General features: G+C 45.3%; 1 protein-coding gene across 4 annotated transcripts in view; it reads left to right on the forward strand.

The window, feature by feature from the left end:
- Nucleotides 1-16069, forward strand: part of WDR88 (WD repeat domain 88) — a 45787-nt gene that overhangs the window by 22428 nt on the left and 7290 nt on the right. For 2 of the 4 annotated variants that reach the window (XM_015073123.3, XM_053209971.1), the window contains exons 4-9: nucleotides 327-390; nucleotides 2922-3060; nucleotides 4477-4606; nucleotides 10976-11163; nucleotides 13177-13259; nucleotides 14797-14865. In XM_015073123.3, coding sequence (XP_014928609.2) covers nucleotides 327-390; nucleotides 2922-3060; nucleotides 4477-4606; nucleotides 10976-11163; nucleotides 13177-13259; nucleotides 14797-14865 — 673 coding nt within the window. The remainder of the gene's footprint in view (nucleotides 1-326; nucleotides 391-2921; nucleotides 3061-4476; nucleotides 4607-10975; nucleotides 11164-13176; nucleotides 13260-14796; nucleotides 14866-16069) is intronic. The other 2 variants (XM_053209972.1, XM_053209973.1) reach the window with 2 other exon arrangements.

Below are 16069 nucleotides of genomic sequence, written 5' to 3' on the forward strand. Positions count from 1 at the left end.
AACAGTGGGTCCGTGTGAGCCGTAGGTATCCTCTCAGAAGAAGACAGTCATTCCCAGAAGAGAAGACACGGTCCCTTTAATGCCCTAAATATGAAAGAACACATCTGGGTGGCTGAGGGATTCAGGAAGGGCATGCGGTAATGCCTCGGTGTTAGGGTCTGTTTTCAGTGAGGCTCATGGAGGGGGCCGGGAGCGTCTCGAGAAAGATTCAGGTATTACTTGCAACCTTGGTCCTAAGTTATAGAAATTTTCTATGAAGAAATTTCCAGGTTTTTTTTTTTCCATAGAACCTGTAGCCATAACTGTCTGGGTCATTTTCTTGGCAGAATTATTGCAGCGTCCTATGACAAAGCAGTGAGGGCTTGGGACCTTGAGACAGGCAAGCTGCTGGTGAGTGTGCCCCGCCCAGCGTGGCAGCACGGGGTCTTGACTGGGCTTTGGGGGCCTTGGGCTGGGTCTGGGGTGGGAAGGGAAAGCAGTCTTTCAGAAAAGGAGGTTGTCTCAGGGACACCAGATGATGGCGGGTGGGTGTCGGGGAAGGAAAGCTTCTTGGGGCTTTTGCTGGAAGGATGGGAAGAGTTTGATACCCAAAAGAAGCAAGGGTCACTCGCGGTCGGGGAGAAAGGACCATCGAATTCAAGGCTGAGGGAACTGCACAGGGAAAGAGACCCTCCTCTGTGGGGTGTTGGGATTTGATGGGGCGGGAAGCAGAGCTGAGGCCATGGGACAAAGGCCACGTGGTCAAAGCACGAGTGTCCAGGGGAGGGTCCTCTCCCCGTCTTGGAGGGGCCACCATCCATCCATCCATCCATTCATCCATCCATCCATCCATCCAAACCAGCCTGAGACTCCCTCTCTGTCTGGTGCCCAGGTAGCACTGGCCCTGCCCAAGGGGCTCTCCAGGGAGCTCCTGAATGCTCCCCTTTGCTCCTCTTTTCTTCTTAGTGCAAAGATCAGTTTATTTCACTGTAAAAAACCCCAGAGGTGATAGTTAATAACTTGGCATCTCTTTTCCTGTGTCTGCGTACATTTCCATATGAACACAGGCAAGTATGTTCTGTTAACAACATGGCATGATCCTGTGCATACTTCTGGATCGACTTTTTTTTTTCACCACTTAAAAACAAATGGGTAAGTATGTATATACCAATGTCATCCTTCGTAATGGATGCATGGATTCCGTGGTATGGATAAGTCAGACTGTGTTTCACCATCCCGTTATGGGACACTGGGGCTGTTTTCACGTTTCCCTATCATGAACAATGCTACAATGACGAAACTTTGCATATAACTTTTGATACCTAGGATCCAATATTTTTAAGGAAATAGAGCTGGATTTGACTGCTAATTTGATATAGAAACATGGCGTTTTAAAAATTGTCATCTAGACATCTGTGCCAACTCATATCCAAGGCACTGGAAGAGAGCTCACCCTCTTCATGCCAGATATCATGATTTAAAAAAAAATTTTTTTAGCCAGTTTGGGTAGATGAAAAATGAGACGAACATTGATTACTCCTGACTTTGAGCATTTTTCCAAATGTTTATTTCTTCTCTTGTAAATTTCCTGCTCTTGTCTCTAGCCAGTTTTTCTATTTGAGATGCTTTTCTTTTTCTTCTTTAAACTTCTTTACAGTACTTTTATTTATTTTTATTGCACAATGATCCATGCCACTTGCCAACTACAGAGCTGAATTAGTTATCCACCACCGCTTGACAAATTAGGCCAAAACTTAACAGCTTGAAACAACAAACACTTATTATCTCGTGGTTTCTGACAGTCAGGAATCTAGGAGCCACTTAGCTGGGTGGTTCTGGTTCAAGTTTCTTATTTTAAAAAAAAAATTCTTTTAAGTTTATTTGTTTTGAGAGACAGAGAGAGCAGAGGAGGGGCAGAGAGGGAGGGAGAGAGAGAATCCCAGGCAGGCTCCATGCTGTCAGCACAGAGCCCAATGTGGGGCTCCAACTCATGAACCATGAGATCGTGACCTGAGCCAAAACCAAGAGTCAGACGCTTAACCAACTGAGCCACCCAGGGACCCCGGTTCAAGTTTCTTATGAGGTCACAGTTAAGATGTCATCTGGGGTTAAGGTCATCTGAAGGCTTAACTGGGGCTCATCTTCCAAGATGGTGCACCCACATGGCTTTTGGCAGGAGCCCTCAGTTGCTCTCCACTTGGGTGTCTCCATAGGGCTGCTTGAGTTTACTCCCTCAGAGTAAGTGATCCAAGAGAGAGCAAGGAGGAAGCTATGGTTTCTTTTATGACCTAGTCACATGCTGTCACTTCTGCAATATTCTATTCATCAGAAGTGAGTCACCAAGTCCAGCCCATACACAAGGGGTAGGGAATTAGGCTGCACCTTTTGGAGGGAGGACTGTCAAAGGATTTGCGGGCATATTTTAAAGCTGTCACAATGGCAATACCATAATTTATAACCTACAGAGAGATCCTCCTTTCCTAGAATGCGGAGCAGCTCAGTGTCCCCTTCTTGGGGTTTGGTGCCAGCCTGTCCCAAGGGATTGTGCGATGCCCAAGGGACTGGGCTGCAGTGTCTTGTCCACAGTGCTGGGCACACGGCAGATACTTAATAAACACTTGTTTACCAAACTGAACAGGAGTGAAGTTGGTCATTACTAGAACCTTGCTGCCAGTTCCACTAGCCGCTCTACCTGTCCTTGTCCATCTGTCCTGGAGACGGCTTAATGAATTGCATTTATTAATTTAATTAGTTAAAACTAAACGAACTTAAAAATTCAGTTCCTTACCTGCACTAGCCCATTACAAGTACTCAACGGCCCCATGTGGCCAGAGGCTAGTATATTGGATAGTGTCTAGATGGAACATTTCTGCCATCACAGAAAGTTCTACTGGACAGCTGGGCTAGAGAGAGAACAACCTTTTGATTGTTGCCCTATTCAGTGGAAGATCAACCATGAAACCTTCATAGCCTCCTGTAAGCTTTCTCCTGATGGCAAATACGTGGTCTCAGCCTTGGACGTGGATCGCGGAATCTGTATAACAGATGCGGAAAACGCCACCACTGTGTCACACATCAAAAGTGAGTTTGCATGGGCTCCCTGCTCTGTTCTGTCTGCGATGGTAACAGCTGCTTGTCACTTAACTGACAGTGACTCTTGATTGCCTTATTTGGTGAAGCTGTAATGAGCGGCATCATTACAGATAGACACTCATTGATAGAACATCAGCAGCTAAAACCATCATCAGTTAAGGCTTTTATGATTAACCCCGTTTGTAATAAATGAAAAAGTGTTCTGTTCCAATGTCATGCAGACATTTAAAGCCCAATCTTTTACTGAGCGGAGGCTCAGCCTTTATAGTATTTTTATATGTATTTTTAAAATATAAAGATGAAAGAGGCACCTGGAAGGCTCAGTCGATTGATTTCAGCTCAGGTTGTGATCTCACACTTTGTGGGATCAAGCCCTGAGACTGGCATGGGGCTGACAGCACGGAGCCTGCTTGGGGTTCTCTCTCTCTCTCTCTCTCTCCCCCCCTCTCCCCTGTGCTCTCTCTCTCAAAATAAACTTAAAAAAATACATATATATATATAAATAAAGATAATAATCATCAGATGTCAATTTTCTGGTTGTGATACCGTGTGATAGTTACACAAGGTGTTTCTATTGGGGGAAACTGGGTGACAGGCACATAGGCTCTCTCAGTGTTATTCCTCACAAGGGCATGCAAGTTGACGGTTATCTCAAAATAAAACATTAAAAAATATGCAATCGTTGTAAAACATTTGGTAACTATGTAAAGTAAAAAGCACAAGGCTGCTCTGTGTGTCCTGTCTCCTCCGTGGGAGTGTCTATTATGAACAACATGTTACTGGGTGGCCTTCCCGACCTCTGTGAGTGTGTGTGGGCATGTGTGTGTGCACATCCCAGTCCTACTTCCCATGTGCACCTTGTGTTTATGTTTATCAGCACAGATCTGTGGCGTGTGCACGGCCCCATGGCTTGCCCCTCCCCTCTCCTGTGTCCCCTCATACTCTACCCGTCCTCCCCCTCCAGGGTCTAGTTGCACCCCACACTTTTCCACGCTCTGTCCAACCTCCAGGCCTGTGCACGTGTTCCTTCTGCTGGGAGCCCTCTTCCTATTCTGTTTCCCCTGCTAACTTTTAGCGCCCCTCCTCGACCTGTCAGGGCTGGGCCAGCCATCTGTTGGCCAGGAACCATGACCACTCGTGGCCCCTGACACCTGTGGGTTGTAGCTTGCACAGGGCGTCTCTCCATCAGACTGGGAGCTCTGTTCGTGCTTCTTCTTCTCAGCCTGGCACACAGTAGGCGCCTGGGAAATGTCTGTGCAAGTGAGGAGTCCCTTGTGAAACTGGGATTCATGTTTCTGTAGTACTGTCTCAGTCTGGGGGAGTAGTGTGAGCTTCTGGGCCATGTGGAGCTCGTGGCCTGGAATGTGGAATGTCAGGTGATGAGTCGCTTTCCCTGTGCCTCAGATCATCACAGCCGGTCTCTCACGGCATGCTGCTTTGACCCCGACAGCCAGAAGGTGGCTTCCGTCTCATTGGACAAAAGCATCAAGATCTGGGATATTACATCCCAAGCCACGCTGCTCACCATCACCAAGTGAGGGGGGGCCCCATCCTGCAGCAGAGAGGTGGGCTGGAGTCCCCGTTCAGACCCTCCTGGATTTGGCCCGCACACCTTCAGCTGTGAGCTGGCATCCACATGGGGCATCCCCAGCTTGGTCACAGGTGCTCGGAGGAGGCTGGAGATGGAGAAAGTGAAGGAGGGAGGTGGGCAGGGGGACACCACTAGCTGTGGCTTCTGGGCAGGGACAGGCCTCAGGTGCGTTTGTTTCCATGTGAGCCAACGCTGGAAAACATTGTGCAGAGCCTCCCCACCTCCCTCCTAAATGTGAATTTCTAGTGTCTCCTGTGAAATGGGAAGATCTGATAATCCAGGACTGCAAGGGTTACCTGTCAGGTGGCCACCACCAGGCGGGGGGCCAGTCCTCTCCAACAGGCCCTGGAGTCAGGATCCCAGAATGTGTATGTGCCCTGTCACCCTGTCTGCTCTGCTCAGTCAGGAGCCTTGCTGGACTGGGCCAGGCTGTCCCATGGGCGTCTGGCCAGGGGTCAAGAGTGTGCAGGTTCAGGGATGTCTGGATGGCTCAGTCGGTTAAGCGTCCAGCTTTGGCTCAGGTCATGATCTCATGGTTCATGGGTTCAAGCCCCACGTTGGGCTTTGTGCTGACAGCTCAGAGCCTGGAGCCTGCTTCAGATTCTTGTCTCTCTCTGCCCCTCCCGTGCTAGTGCTGTCTCTCTCTGTCTCTCAAAAATGAATAAAAACATTAAAAAGTTAAAAAAAAAAAAGAGTGTGCAGGTTCATATCCTGTGTGACCTTGGACCTTAGTTTCCTCACCTGCAAACCGAGCAGAGGTGACATCTGAGTGAGATCCTTAGCTCAGGCCACACGATGGGTGCTCAACACGTGCTGTTACTGAGAGTGACTCTCATGGAAACCTGGGTGGGGGCGCTGTGGAACGCCTCCTTAGCCCAGTGGGGGGTGGGGTGCAGACAGCAGAGGTGGCCGCAGCTCCAGCTATGGGCAAGTGTCATAGTCCACTCCGTTCTGTTTTCCCCATGGAGGTGGAAAGGGAAACAAGCAAAATGTTTATTGGTATTTTTTTAGGTTTATTTATTTATTTCAAGAGAAAGGGAGAGAGAGAGCAAGCGAGAGAGAGACAGAGAGAGCAGGGAAGGAGCAGAGAGAGAGAGGGAGAGAGAGAGTCCCAAGCAGGCTCCATGCTATTACCCCAGAGCCTGATGCGGGGCTCGAACCTGCGAACTGTGAGATCAGGATTTGAACTAAACCAAGAGTCAGATGCTTAACCTGTTGAACCACCCAGGCACCCCTCTATTGGTATTAAAAAAATTTTTTTTTAATTAAAAAAATATTTATTCATTTTGAGAGTGAGAGACAGAGTGTGATCAGGGGAGGGGCAGAGAGAGAGAGAGAGAGGGAGAGAGGGAGGGAGAGAGGGAGAGAGGGAGACAGAATCTGAAGCAGGCTCCAGGCTCCGAGCTGTCAGCACAGAGCCTGACATGGGGCTCAAACTCACAAACCGTGAGATCATGATCTGAGCCGAAGTTGGACGCTTAATTTGACTGAGCCACCTAGGCACCCTATTGGTATTTTTGATCAACCCAAATGTGTGATTTTTTTTTTTTTGGAAATAGTTTTTAGCAAGAAAATATAAAGGCAAAGATTCTTGGTGACAAGTGACAGGGCTGCAGCCTCTGAAGTCACACAGGGCCCCACACTTGATTTAATGCTCTGCTGTCAACGTCCTTAAATTCTTAGTTTTTGAACAAGGGACCTTGCATGTTTTTATTTCAAAAATATGTAATTTACTTTTTGAAGATGTAAAATATGCAACACAGTACAAAATTTAAAAGGAACAAAAGGGTATATAGTGAAAAATCTCTTCTACCTGTCTTGTAACCATTCAGTTTCCCCAGAAGCCATCACTTTTCCCTTTCCTTCCTTCCTGCCTGTCTTTCTCTCTTGACAGCTTTACTGAGATATAATTCACACAGCAGAGAATTCACCCATTTCAAGTGAACAGTGGTTTGGAGGCTATCACATTGTTATCTTTTAAGTTGTGGTAAACTACACATAAAGTAAAATTTTCATTTTAACCATTTAAAGTTAATCACTGACATTCATTACATTTACAATATTGTGCAATCATCCCCACTGTCTTTCATTACCTTTCATTACCCAAACAGGAACCCCGTGTCCGTTAAACCATAATTCCCCACTCCCTCCAACCCCAGCCCCTGGCAACCTGTATTCTACTTTCTGCTCTGTGAATCTGTCTGTACTGGATGTTCCATACAAATGCAATCATACATTACTTGACCTTTTGTGTCTGACTTCTTTCATGTAGCATCCTGTTTGTAAAATTCACCCATGTAGCGTGTATTAGAACTTCATTCCTTTTTCATGACAGAACAATATTTCATTATTTGTATGTACCACATTTTGTTTATCTGTTCCTCTGTTGAGGGACACTTGAGTTGCTTCTATCTTTTGGCTATTGTGAATAGTGCTGTCATGAACATTAGCAGATGGATATCTGTTCAAGTCCCTGTTTTCAGTTCTTTTGGCCATATACCTAGGAGCGGACTTTCTGGATCATATGCTAATACTATCTATAGCTTTTGGAGGAACTGGGACCTTGCATTTTAATCATGCACTGGGTCCTGCAAATTAGCTGGTCTTGCTAAAGGATTTTAAAAATTCAGTCTCAACCTATTTGGAAACTTACAGGGAGTAAGTATAAATAAGTGATTTTTTTTGGCTTCAAATGTCAACCATAATTAAGAAAACTCCAGAGAGAAGAACAGTCTATTGTATTTAGCCATACTTTTGCCTACCATGTTCTGTCCTCCTTTCTGATGGTCCAAGTTTCCTTCTTTCCCCATTTCCTTTCTGTTTAAAAAAAATTCCTTTCAGGTATTCTTTTAGAATACTTCTGAGGGCAACAAATTATCTTAGTTCTCCTTAATCTGAAAATGTCTTGATTCCCCTTTCATTCTTAAAGGATATTTTTGCTGGATATAAAAATCAGGGTTGACATTTTTTTTCCCCATTTATTTGAAATCTGTCATGTCACTTTCTTCTGATCTTCATGGTTTCTGATGAAGAATCCACTGCCATTCAAATTGTTTTTCTCCTATAGATAAGATGCCATTTCTCTCTTGCTGCTTTCAAGATTTTTTTCTTTGTCTTAAGTTTTCAGAAGTTTAATGATGTGTTTATTTAGTTTAATTTTTAAAGTTTATTATTTTGAAAGGGAGAAGGGGAAGAGAGAGAGAGAGAGTATTTCAAGAAGGCTCTGCAAGGTGAAATCATGACTTGAACTGAAATCAAGAGTTAGACACTTAACTGACTGAGACACCCAGGTGCCCTTTTAATTCAATATTTTTAAAGTAATCCCTACTCCCAGTGTGGGGCTCGAACTCAGGACCCCTAGATCAAGGTTTGCACTAGAAGTTTAATTATGATGTGTCAGGGTGTAGATTTTTTGGGGTTCATCCCACTTGAGTTTCACTTAGCTTTTTGAATCTGAAGATTTATGTCTTTTGCCAAATTGGTAAAATTTCAGACATAATCTCTTTTTTAAAATGTTTTTATTTATTTACTTATTTATTTACTTTTATGTATGTATGTATGTATGTATGTATGTATGTTTGAGAGAAAGAGCACAAGGGAGGGGAAGAGAGAGAGACAGAGACAGAGAGAGAGAGAGAGAGAGAGAGAGAGAGAGAGATAGAGAGAGAGAGTCCTAAGCAGGCTCCACACTGTCAGCACAGAGCCCAATACAGGGTTTGAACCTACAAACCTTGAAATCATGACCTGAGCCAAAATCAAGAGTTGGATACTTAACTGACTGAGCCACCCAAGTACCCCCAGACATAGTCTCTTTGATTACTTTTTCAGCGCTACTGTTTTCTCCTTTCCCTCTGGGACTCCAAGGACACAAATTTTAGATCTTTTGTTATAGTCCCACAGGTCCCTCAGGCTGTTTTTTTTTTTCTGTCAATTATTTTTTGAACTGGTTAATTTATATTGTCTGTTTTCATATTAACTTATTCTTTTCTCTGTCTTTTTCACTGATTTAATTTTGGTTATCGTATTTTTCAGTTCTAAAATTTTCATTTGGTTCTTTGTCACATCTTCTATTTCTTTGCTGAGGCTTTCCATCTTTTCATTTGTTTTGAGCATGATCATAATTGTCCATCACAGCATTGTTATGGTGGCTGCTTAAAAATACTTGTCAGATAATTGTAATATCTGTGTCATCTCAGTGTTGAGAATCTGTTGATTAATCTTCTCATTCACAGGGAGATTTTTCTGGCTCTTAGTATGATGAGTGATTTCTGTTGTGTTGTGTACATTTTGTGTACACAACCTTTTGTTGTGTATTAATTATATTAGGAAACTCTCAGTCTTAGAATCTTGTTCTAGCAGGCCACCTCAGTACAGTCTGGAAAGTGTGGCAGTCAAGGTCCTTTTGGGCCCTTGCTGAGAGGGGTGGGGATGAGATGCATAAACATAAACGTGCATCTCTGGGTAGTCTGGATCATAAAATCCTGAATGTTTGGCTAGAGGAAGGTGGGTAGTGCCTAAAAGTTTTCTGTCTAGCTAGGCTATCCCTTTGGCTATGGAGAACAGACTTTTCTCGAGGTCCTTTTAATGGTCCCCATTGTTTTTTGGGTTACAAGCTTTTCCAGTATTCAGTCCAAGATATATGAATATGTCATTCATATATAGGATATATATGTCATTCTTGGGTCCCAAGATGTCATGCTGGTCTGCCTACTTGTCTCCATCTTTCCTAGTCTTCCATTTGCTTTACAAATGCCCAGATTTTTAGGTGTACTTAGCAGAAGGAATAGGAAGAAGTGCATTGATTCCATCTTGTCCAGAAACAAGTGCGATACAAGCACTTTCCCCAAACTTTTGTACTAAGTGCAATGATCTTTTCTTTTTTTTAAATTTTTTAATCTTTATTTATTTTTGAGAGACAGAGAGACATAGTGCGAGCAGGGGAGGAACAGAGGGGGAGGGAGACACAGAATCCGAAGCAGGCTCCAGGCTCCGAGCTGTCAGTACAGAGCCCGATGCGGGGCTCGAACTCACGAACCCTAAGTTCATGACCTGAGCTGAAGTCGGACGCTCAACGAGTGAGCTCAATGACTGAGCCATCCAGGGGCCCCAAAGTGCAACGATCTTTTATGAGAAGTGGAATTTATTGGAAATGAGAGCCCCATCCTGGAAAATAGAGATAGCCTTGGTTTAAATCCCAACAACAGTGTCTGGATTGTGGGGAAGGCTTTTTAATCCATCTCCAGTATATGCTGGGATGATTCTTAGCCTGACAGCCACAGGCATTTGGAACGTTTTACCCTGGACACCTCTAAGGAGTTGATATTTCTTCTCCTTTGATCTTACTCAGTCTGTGCATTACAAAGAACTGAAATACAGTCCAAAACTCTGACCTGAGCTCTAGAAAACAGTTTTGTCCAAGCTTTCCTGGATTTTATAATCCAGGCTACTCAGAGATGCTTGTTTATGTTTACAGGTTCTCTTGAAAACTGTTTGTAACAGAAGGTGAGATTCATGGGGAAAATACAACACAAAAGATTACAAAGACAACAAAAACAGCAAAAGTCTGACAGATTCCCCCCCCCTTTTTAAAAAGGACATATAAAAATTGAGAATGGATAACTCAAAACTTTATTAATTAAACGCACAATGTTAAAATATGCTCTAATGATACTGAAGACAAATGAGGAGAGAGGGAGAGAAAAAAGATAGAGTAGTTGGGAAGGGAAGGAGGAAGTAGTAGGAGAGGGGTGGGGGAGGAGGACCAGGGAGAGGAGCCAAGCCTCCATGTCTTGGAGAAAAGGAAGTGGAGGGTGGGCTGGAGACACCCACCTGATAAGTGTGACCCAAACCTGAAGGGCTGTTCTTCTATTAACCACCACTAACCGATTTTCAGATGCTCTTCTCCTCAAGTCTCAGATAGCTCTAAGTGGTGCAGTGGTTCTCAACCAGGCGCAATTTTCTCCCCCGGTGGACAATTTGCCCACGTCTGGAGACATTTTTCGTTCTCACAGGTTGGGTGTAGGGCATCTAGTGGGTAGAGTCCAGGGATGGTGCTAGGTATCCTACAATGTGCAGGACAACCCCCTGTCACAGAGAACTACCCAGCACAAAATGTCAGTATCGCCATGATTGAGAAGTCCTGGAATAGCGTGACCTAGAGCAATTAAGATCTGGGCCACGGTAGGCAGTGATCAAAGGAATGAGGTCCGTTAGGTCACCGGGGAGCAGCTCCAATGCCCCTCCCCTCAGGTGTGTCCTCAGATCCTCCAGGCGTGTAGTGCTGATGTGTGCACGCTTCCATCTGTGTTTCAGGGCACATTCCAGTGCGATCTCTAACTGCTGTTTCACCTTCAGTGGCCATTTCCTGTGTACAAGCTCTTGGGATAAAACCTTAAAAATCTGGAATGTCCATACAGGGGAGTTTCGAAACTGCGGAGCCTGTGTGACTCTGATGCAGGGCCATGAAGGTTCTGTGAGCTCCTGCCACTTTGCCAGAGACAGTGAGTAATTAACACATAGAAGGATTTCACACCTGTCAGAGCGCTAGGGCAGATGTCCTCCTGTTCCGTGCACATGGACTTTCCTTAGTATAGAGAGGCAATTTCCCACGATGCCAATGGTGAAAGTGGTTTTATCTTCACTGGGAACAAAAAAACCAAGAGGCACATTCATAGATACAAGTTTGCAAGTAACAGAGACTCAGCTTAATGTGGCTTAGCTGCCAAAGATATTTATTAACCCCCAAGAGTCCAAGAGTAGGCATGGCTGGGTCCAGACACTCAGACAAGGCTGTCAGGGAGCCAACCCTGGAGAAAGAGAGACCCTTCTCTTCCTTATTCTTCCTCCTCTTCTTCTTCCTCCTTCTCCCTCTCCTCTTCTTCTTTAAAGTTTATTTCTTTATTGAGAGAGAGAGAGAGAGAGAGAGAGAGAGAGAGAGAGAGAACGAGTTTGGGGAGGGGCAGAGAGAGAGAAGAGACTGAAATCTCAAGCAAGCTCCACACTGTCAGCACAGAGCCTGATGCAGGGCATGATCCCACAAACCCGTGAGATCCAGACCTAAGCTGAAACCAAGAGCTGGAGGCTTACCTGACTGAGCCATCCAGGTGCCCCAGAGAGAGATCCTTCTTTTAGATGGTACCAGCACAAGTCCCAGGAAAGTCTCTCATTGGCTCAGCTTGGGACACACACTCATCTCTGAACCAATCATTTCAGCAGGGGCTGAGAAGCTCTGATTGGCTAGGTGTGAGTAACTTGATCACCCCCACCCCTTTGAGCTACAGGTTCGGGTCAGTACCCCCTGACCAGAGGGACTAAGAGTATGTGAGGGGTGTTCCCCATGGGAAATTGGGGAGTTGTTGCCAAATGAAGGGGCATAGATGCAAACAGGGGTGAGGACAGGAAGCAGCCTTAGGCCACTAGCCTCAGTGAGGGAAATGACCACTCGACACACAGGAGCCAAATGTTTGACCCCTCCATTCTTGGGAGTGGCGCTCATTCTGTGTTTCAGGGGCACCCTGCCAGTACAGAAGCAATCAGGGCCTGGCTTGAGAGATGCTAGAGTGCCTTTGAACAACTCTTCCTCTTCACAAGCAGTGTCTGTGTGAGTCAGACCCCATTAAGAGGTGTCCTGCCAGCTTCCGTCCTTGTTTCGGGGTTTCAGACTTATATCATCGCTATTCACACATTCCGTGTTTGTGAATTAGCATATTGGGTAAAATTTCTTTGTGACTCTAAAATCAATACTTGTGGCACTTCTGCGATGCCACGTGGACTATGGACATGCACAGAACAGTGACAAGTGTGAGTTAGCCTATGCACACATTCGCAGCTGAGGTTGAACAAGGTGACCCTCTGCCTTCTTAGTTCAGCTCTCTTATTGTAAAGTAGTCCATTTAGTGCCCAGGTATTTTGCATTTTGTAGCGTTTTTTTTTGTTTTGTTTTGTTTTGTTTTGTTTTTTGGTGTGACTTTGCTGTTTAAAAAGCCCCCAAGCGCAATACTGATGTGCTTGCTGTCTGGTGTTCCTAATGCAAGAAGGCAGTAATGTGCCTTACAAGGAAAACACATGTATCAGAGAAGCTTGGTTCAGGCATGAGCTGTAGCACTGATGGCCGTGAACTTAACCTTAATGAATAAACAATATGTATCAAATAAAGTGTGTTCAAACAGAAACAGACATAAGACAAGGTTATATATTGATCAGTTAATGAAATGTTGTGACCAGAGGCTCACAGGGACCTAACCCTGCATATTCCCTGGGAGAAATTGTTCACTGTTAACTAATTCAGTGTTTGTGATGACTACAGAATATAATTGCCATGAATAATGAGAATTGACTGTTAACTGGTTGGGAGACATTGAGCCACACCAATAAGGGGTTTGAGTGTCCTTGGAGTGAACCATGGTGGCACTTCACAAATGCTTCCTCCCATTTTGGCCTCCTGAAGGAAGAAGTAGATGGCAGGGGAAGATGACCCCACCCACCCCCTGAAACGTTGTCACTTTTTGTTGTAGCCTCTTTTCTCGTGTCTGGAGGGCTCGACAGGACTGTGGCTATCTGGGATGTAGGAGAAGGCTACCGGAAGCTCTCCTTGAAGGTACCAATGTCAGCATCAGATAGAGGATCATGCCGGGTGCTGGGTGCTGGGAATACAGCCGTGGGTGAGACAGACCAAGCTGTCCCAACTGGAGGTGACACCTCTGTGGAGAACAGACCAGAAACCAACAAACAAATCACTGACAGTGATGAGTGAAAGAGAGAAACCACAACAGGGTGATGTGATAGAAATAGACCCCAAGGAGTAATCCACAGTGGGAGGGCTTCTTGGAGAAGGTGGCATATGAGCTGAGAACTTGATGACAAAGAAAGACTAGGTGGATGCGGATCTTGGGGAAGGGCATTCTAGGCAAATGTGAGAGCAAATGCAGAAACTCAGAGGTGGGAAAGTGTCTAAGGACCACGGACATTACTCTACAGAAAGATGAGTCCCATAACGAAGATACACAAAGAGTAACGGACTCCAAAATGGTGGCATCGGCTGAGTGCTTTTGCCTATAAGTTAGAGGAGACTCAACTCAAAGTGGCTCTATAGTAAGGGGATGGATTGTCCCACATGGCAAGAATCCAGAGTCAGGTAGTTCCAGGATTGGCTACAGCAGTGCCTCTGTGCCCAGTGCCTCCTACCCCAAGATATCTACATCCTCCCTGGTCTTGTGGTCTCATGGTTTGGCTGTGAATGCTTGCATCCATGATTTTTGGTCCCTCTGTTCCCTGTGGCTCAAATGTGTCCCCTGGATCATCACAACATTCAGGCTCCCAGAGCTGGTCTGTCTTCAGTCCTCTTCTCCAAGGGTTTTGGGGGAGGCAAAGGGAGTTTACATCACAGCAAATAAACACCTTAGAACCAAATGTTGAACATCCCTGTGTTCAAAAGTCCCTTTGTCCCCTTTCCGGTTGCTCTCTTCTTCTTCTCTATTTGTCCCACCCTTAAGCTCCTGTCCTTTTGTTCTGCATAGGAATTTAATTTCTCTCTTGCTTTCTTTCCTCCTGCCATATACCATATACATCATATACCATATTGCCTCCCCTTCCACTCTTTCTGTACGAGGAAGGCCAAAGAATGATAAAGATGTTGATGCAGAGCCTTGACATCATTCGGGGTCTGAGCTGGCAATGGAACTTATCTCCTCTGAGCTCCATTTTACCTGAGGAAAATAACCCCCTAATTGCCTGAGCCACAGTGGATAGGTTTGAAGCAAACCTCACTTGAAGCAAAAGCCCCCTCACCAACAGGACCTCCAATAGGAATGGTATTTCCTGGAACAAAGAATGCCAACAAAAACCTGCAAGAGGTGCTCTGGGACCAGCCGGGAACATAGTCGTTTTCTTTCTATCCTGCTAAACTCCAGAGTACTATTTGAACAATGCACACAGTGCTGTAATGTATGCATGCATCGTCAACCTTTACAGTTTCTGTTCCACCTTAAATGTCATTGGTGACATCAGGGAAACACAGTTAGTTGCTCTTAAATGTACGCATCTCTGGGGTCCCAACTTTGTGTTTTCTGTTTTTGTTGTGTTTCCCAAGGTTTTTCCTCCAGTTCCTTGTTACAATTCTATTTTTTTTTCTTCAGGGCCATAGTGACTGGGTGACAGATGTTGCCATTAGCAATGACAAGAAACGGGTCCTGTCTTCTTCAAAGGTAAAAATGGGCAGCCTTTGAGTAACTTAAAATTTCTCTCACACTTGTCAGAATTTGTGTTAACAGAAGTGTTATTGCCCAGCAAAATTCCTGGGCCGGCTCTCTGTGAGGGCCGCACCTAGCCAGGCCACCCTCATCCAGGGAGCTGCTGGGAACAGGGAAAGCAGGTCCTCTTGTCCTCCTGTGGGGAGTCGCCAGGTATTTCCGTGTCTGCAACCACTCACCTCTGAGCTTTGTTGGAGGAAGGGCCTGCCCAGACCCGTGAGTGACGGAGCCAGCAGGGGGCCTAGGAGGGGAAAGTGTCAGCTCATTGTGTTGGTGAGCCCCAGAGACCACCCTGAGGTCCCGGGTGGGTCTTCCCTTTCTGCATCACTATGTCCTGGAGTTCCCATGCCAATGGCACACAAGAGCTAGCCCAGGGTGTCCCAAGGGCTGTCCTTCAGGTGTGAGTACAGGAGAAGTGGGCGTCCCAACTTGCCCCCCACCGATCTTTATTAGAGCCATGTCATTCTCTAGTCTGGGGGTTTCTAGGTCTATGGGACCGTGGGCAAGACTCTGCGAACCGTGAGTAGGCTCCCTTGTTAGAGAGCCAGCCAGCCCAGATGCTGCCAGACCTGTGCCTACGTGTTACTATTTTAACCTGAAAATATGAGAAATGATTATGGCAACTATATCTCAGTAAAGCTGGAGAAAAGTAAAAGTGCAAACCAAAGTATGAAAAGTGAATGCTTGTTTGAAATTATGTCTCATTCTGTGTTTTTCCTTCTCTGTTACGTAAATGCTATTATTGAAACAATAATCATTGGATTACTTAACAGCAGCAATTAGTAGTAATTAATAGCGGGACTAATTAAACAAATCTGTTGAAGAAAAATATAAAAATATTTTATGCTGTTTCTTTCTCTTATCATGCAACAGTTTATTTAGACTTTAAAAGAAGTCTTCAATGCATATTTAAATTTCTGTTTAATGTTTGTTTATTTTTGAGAGAGGGAGACAGACAGAGCACAAGCGGGGGAGGGACAGAACGAGAGGGAGACACAGAACCTGAAGCAGGCTCCAGGCTCTGAGCTGTCAGCGCAGAGCCTGACGCAGGGCTTGAACTCATGAACTGTGGTGAGATCATGACCTGAGCTGAAGTTGGATGTTTAATGAACTGAGCCACTCGGGTGTCCCTCAATTTTGTAGGCTATATTGTGTATGC

This window comes from Acinonyx jubatus, chromosome E2 (assembly GCF_027475565.1).
Source record: "Acinonyx jubatus isolate Ajub_Pintada_27869175 chromosome E2, VMU_Ajub_asm_v1.0, whole genome shotgun sequence".
NCBI classification, from domain to species: domain Eukaryota; kingdom Metazoa; phylum Chordata; class Mammalia; order Carnivora; family Felidae; genus Acinonyx; species Acinonyx jubatus.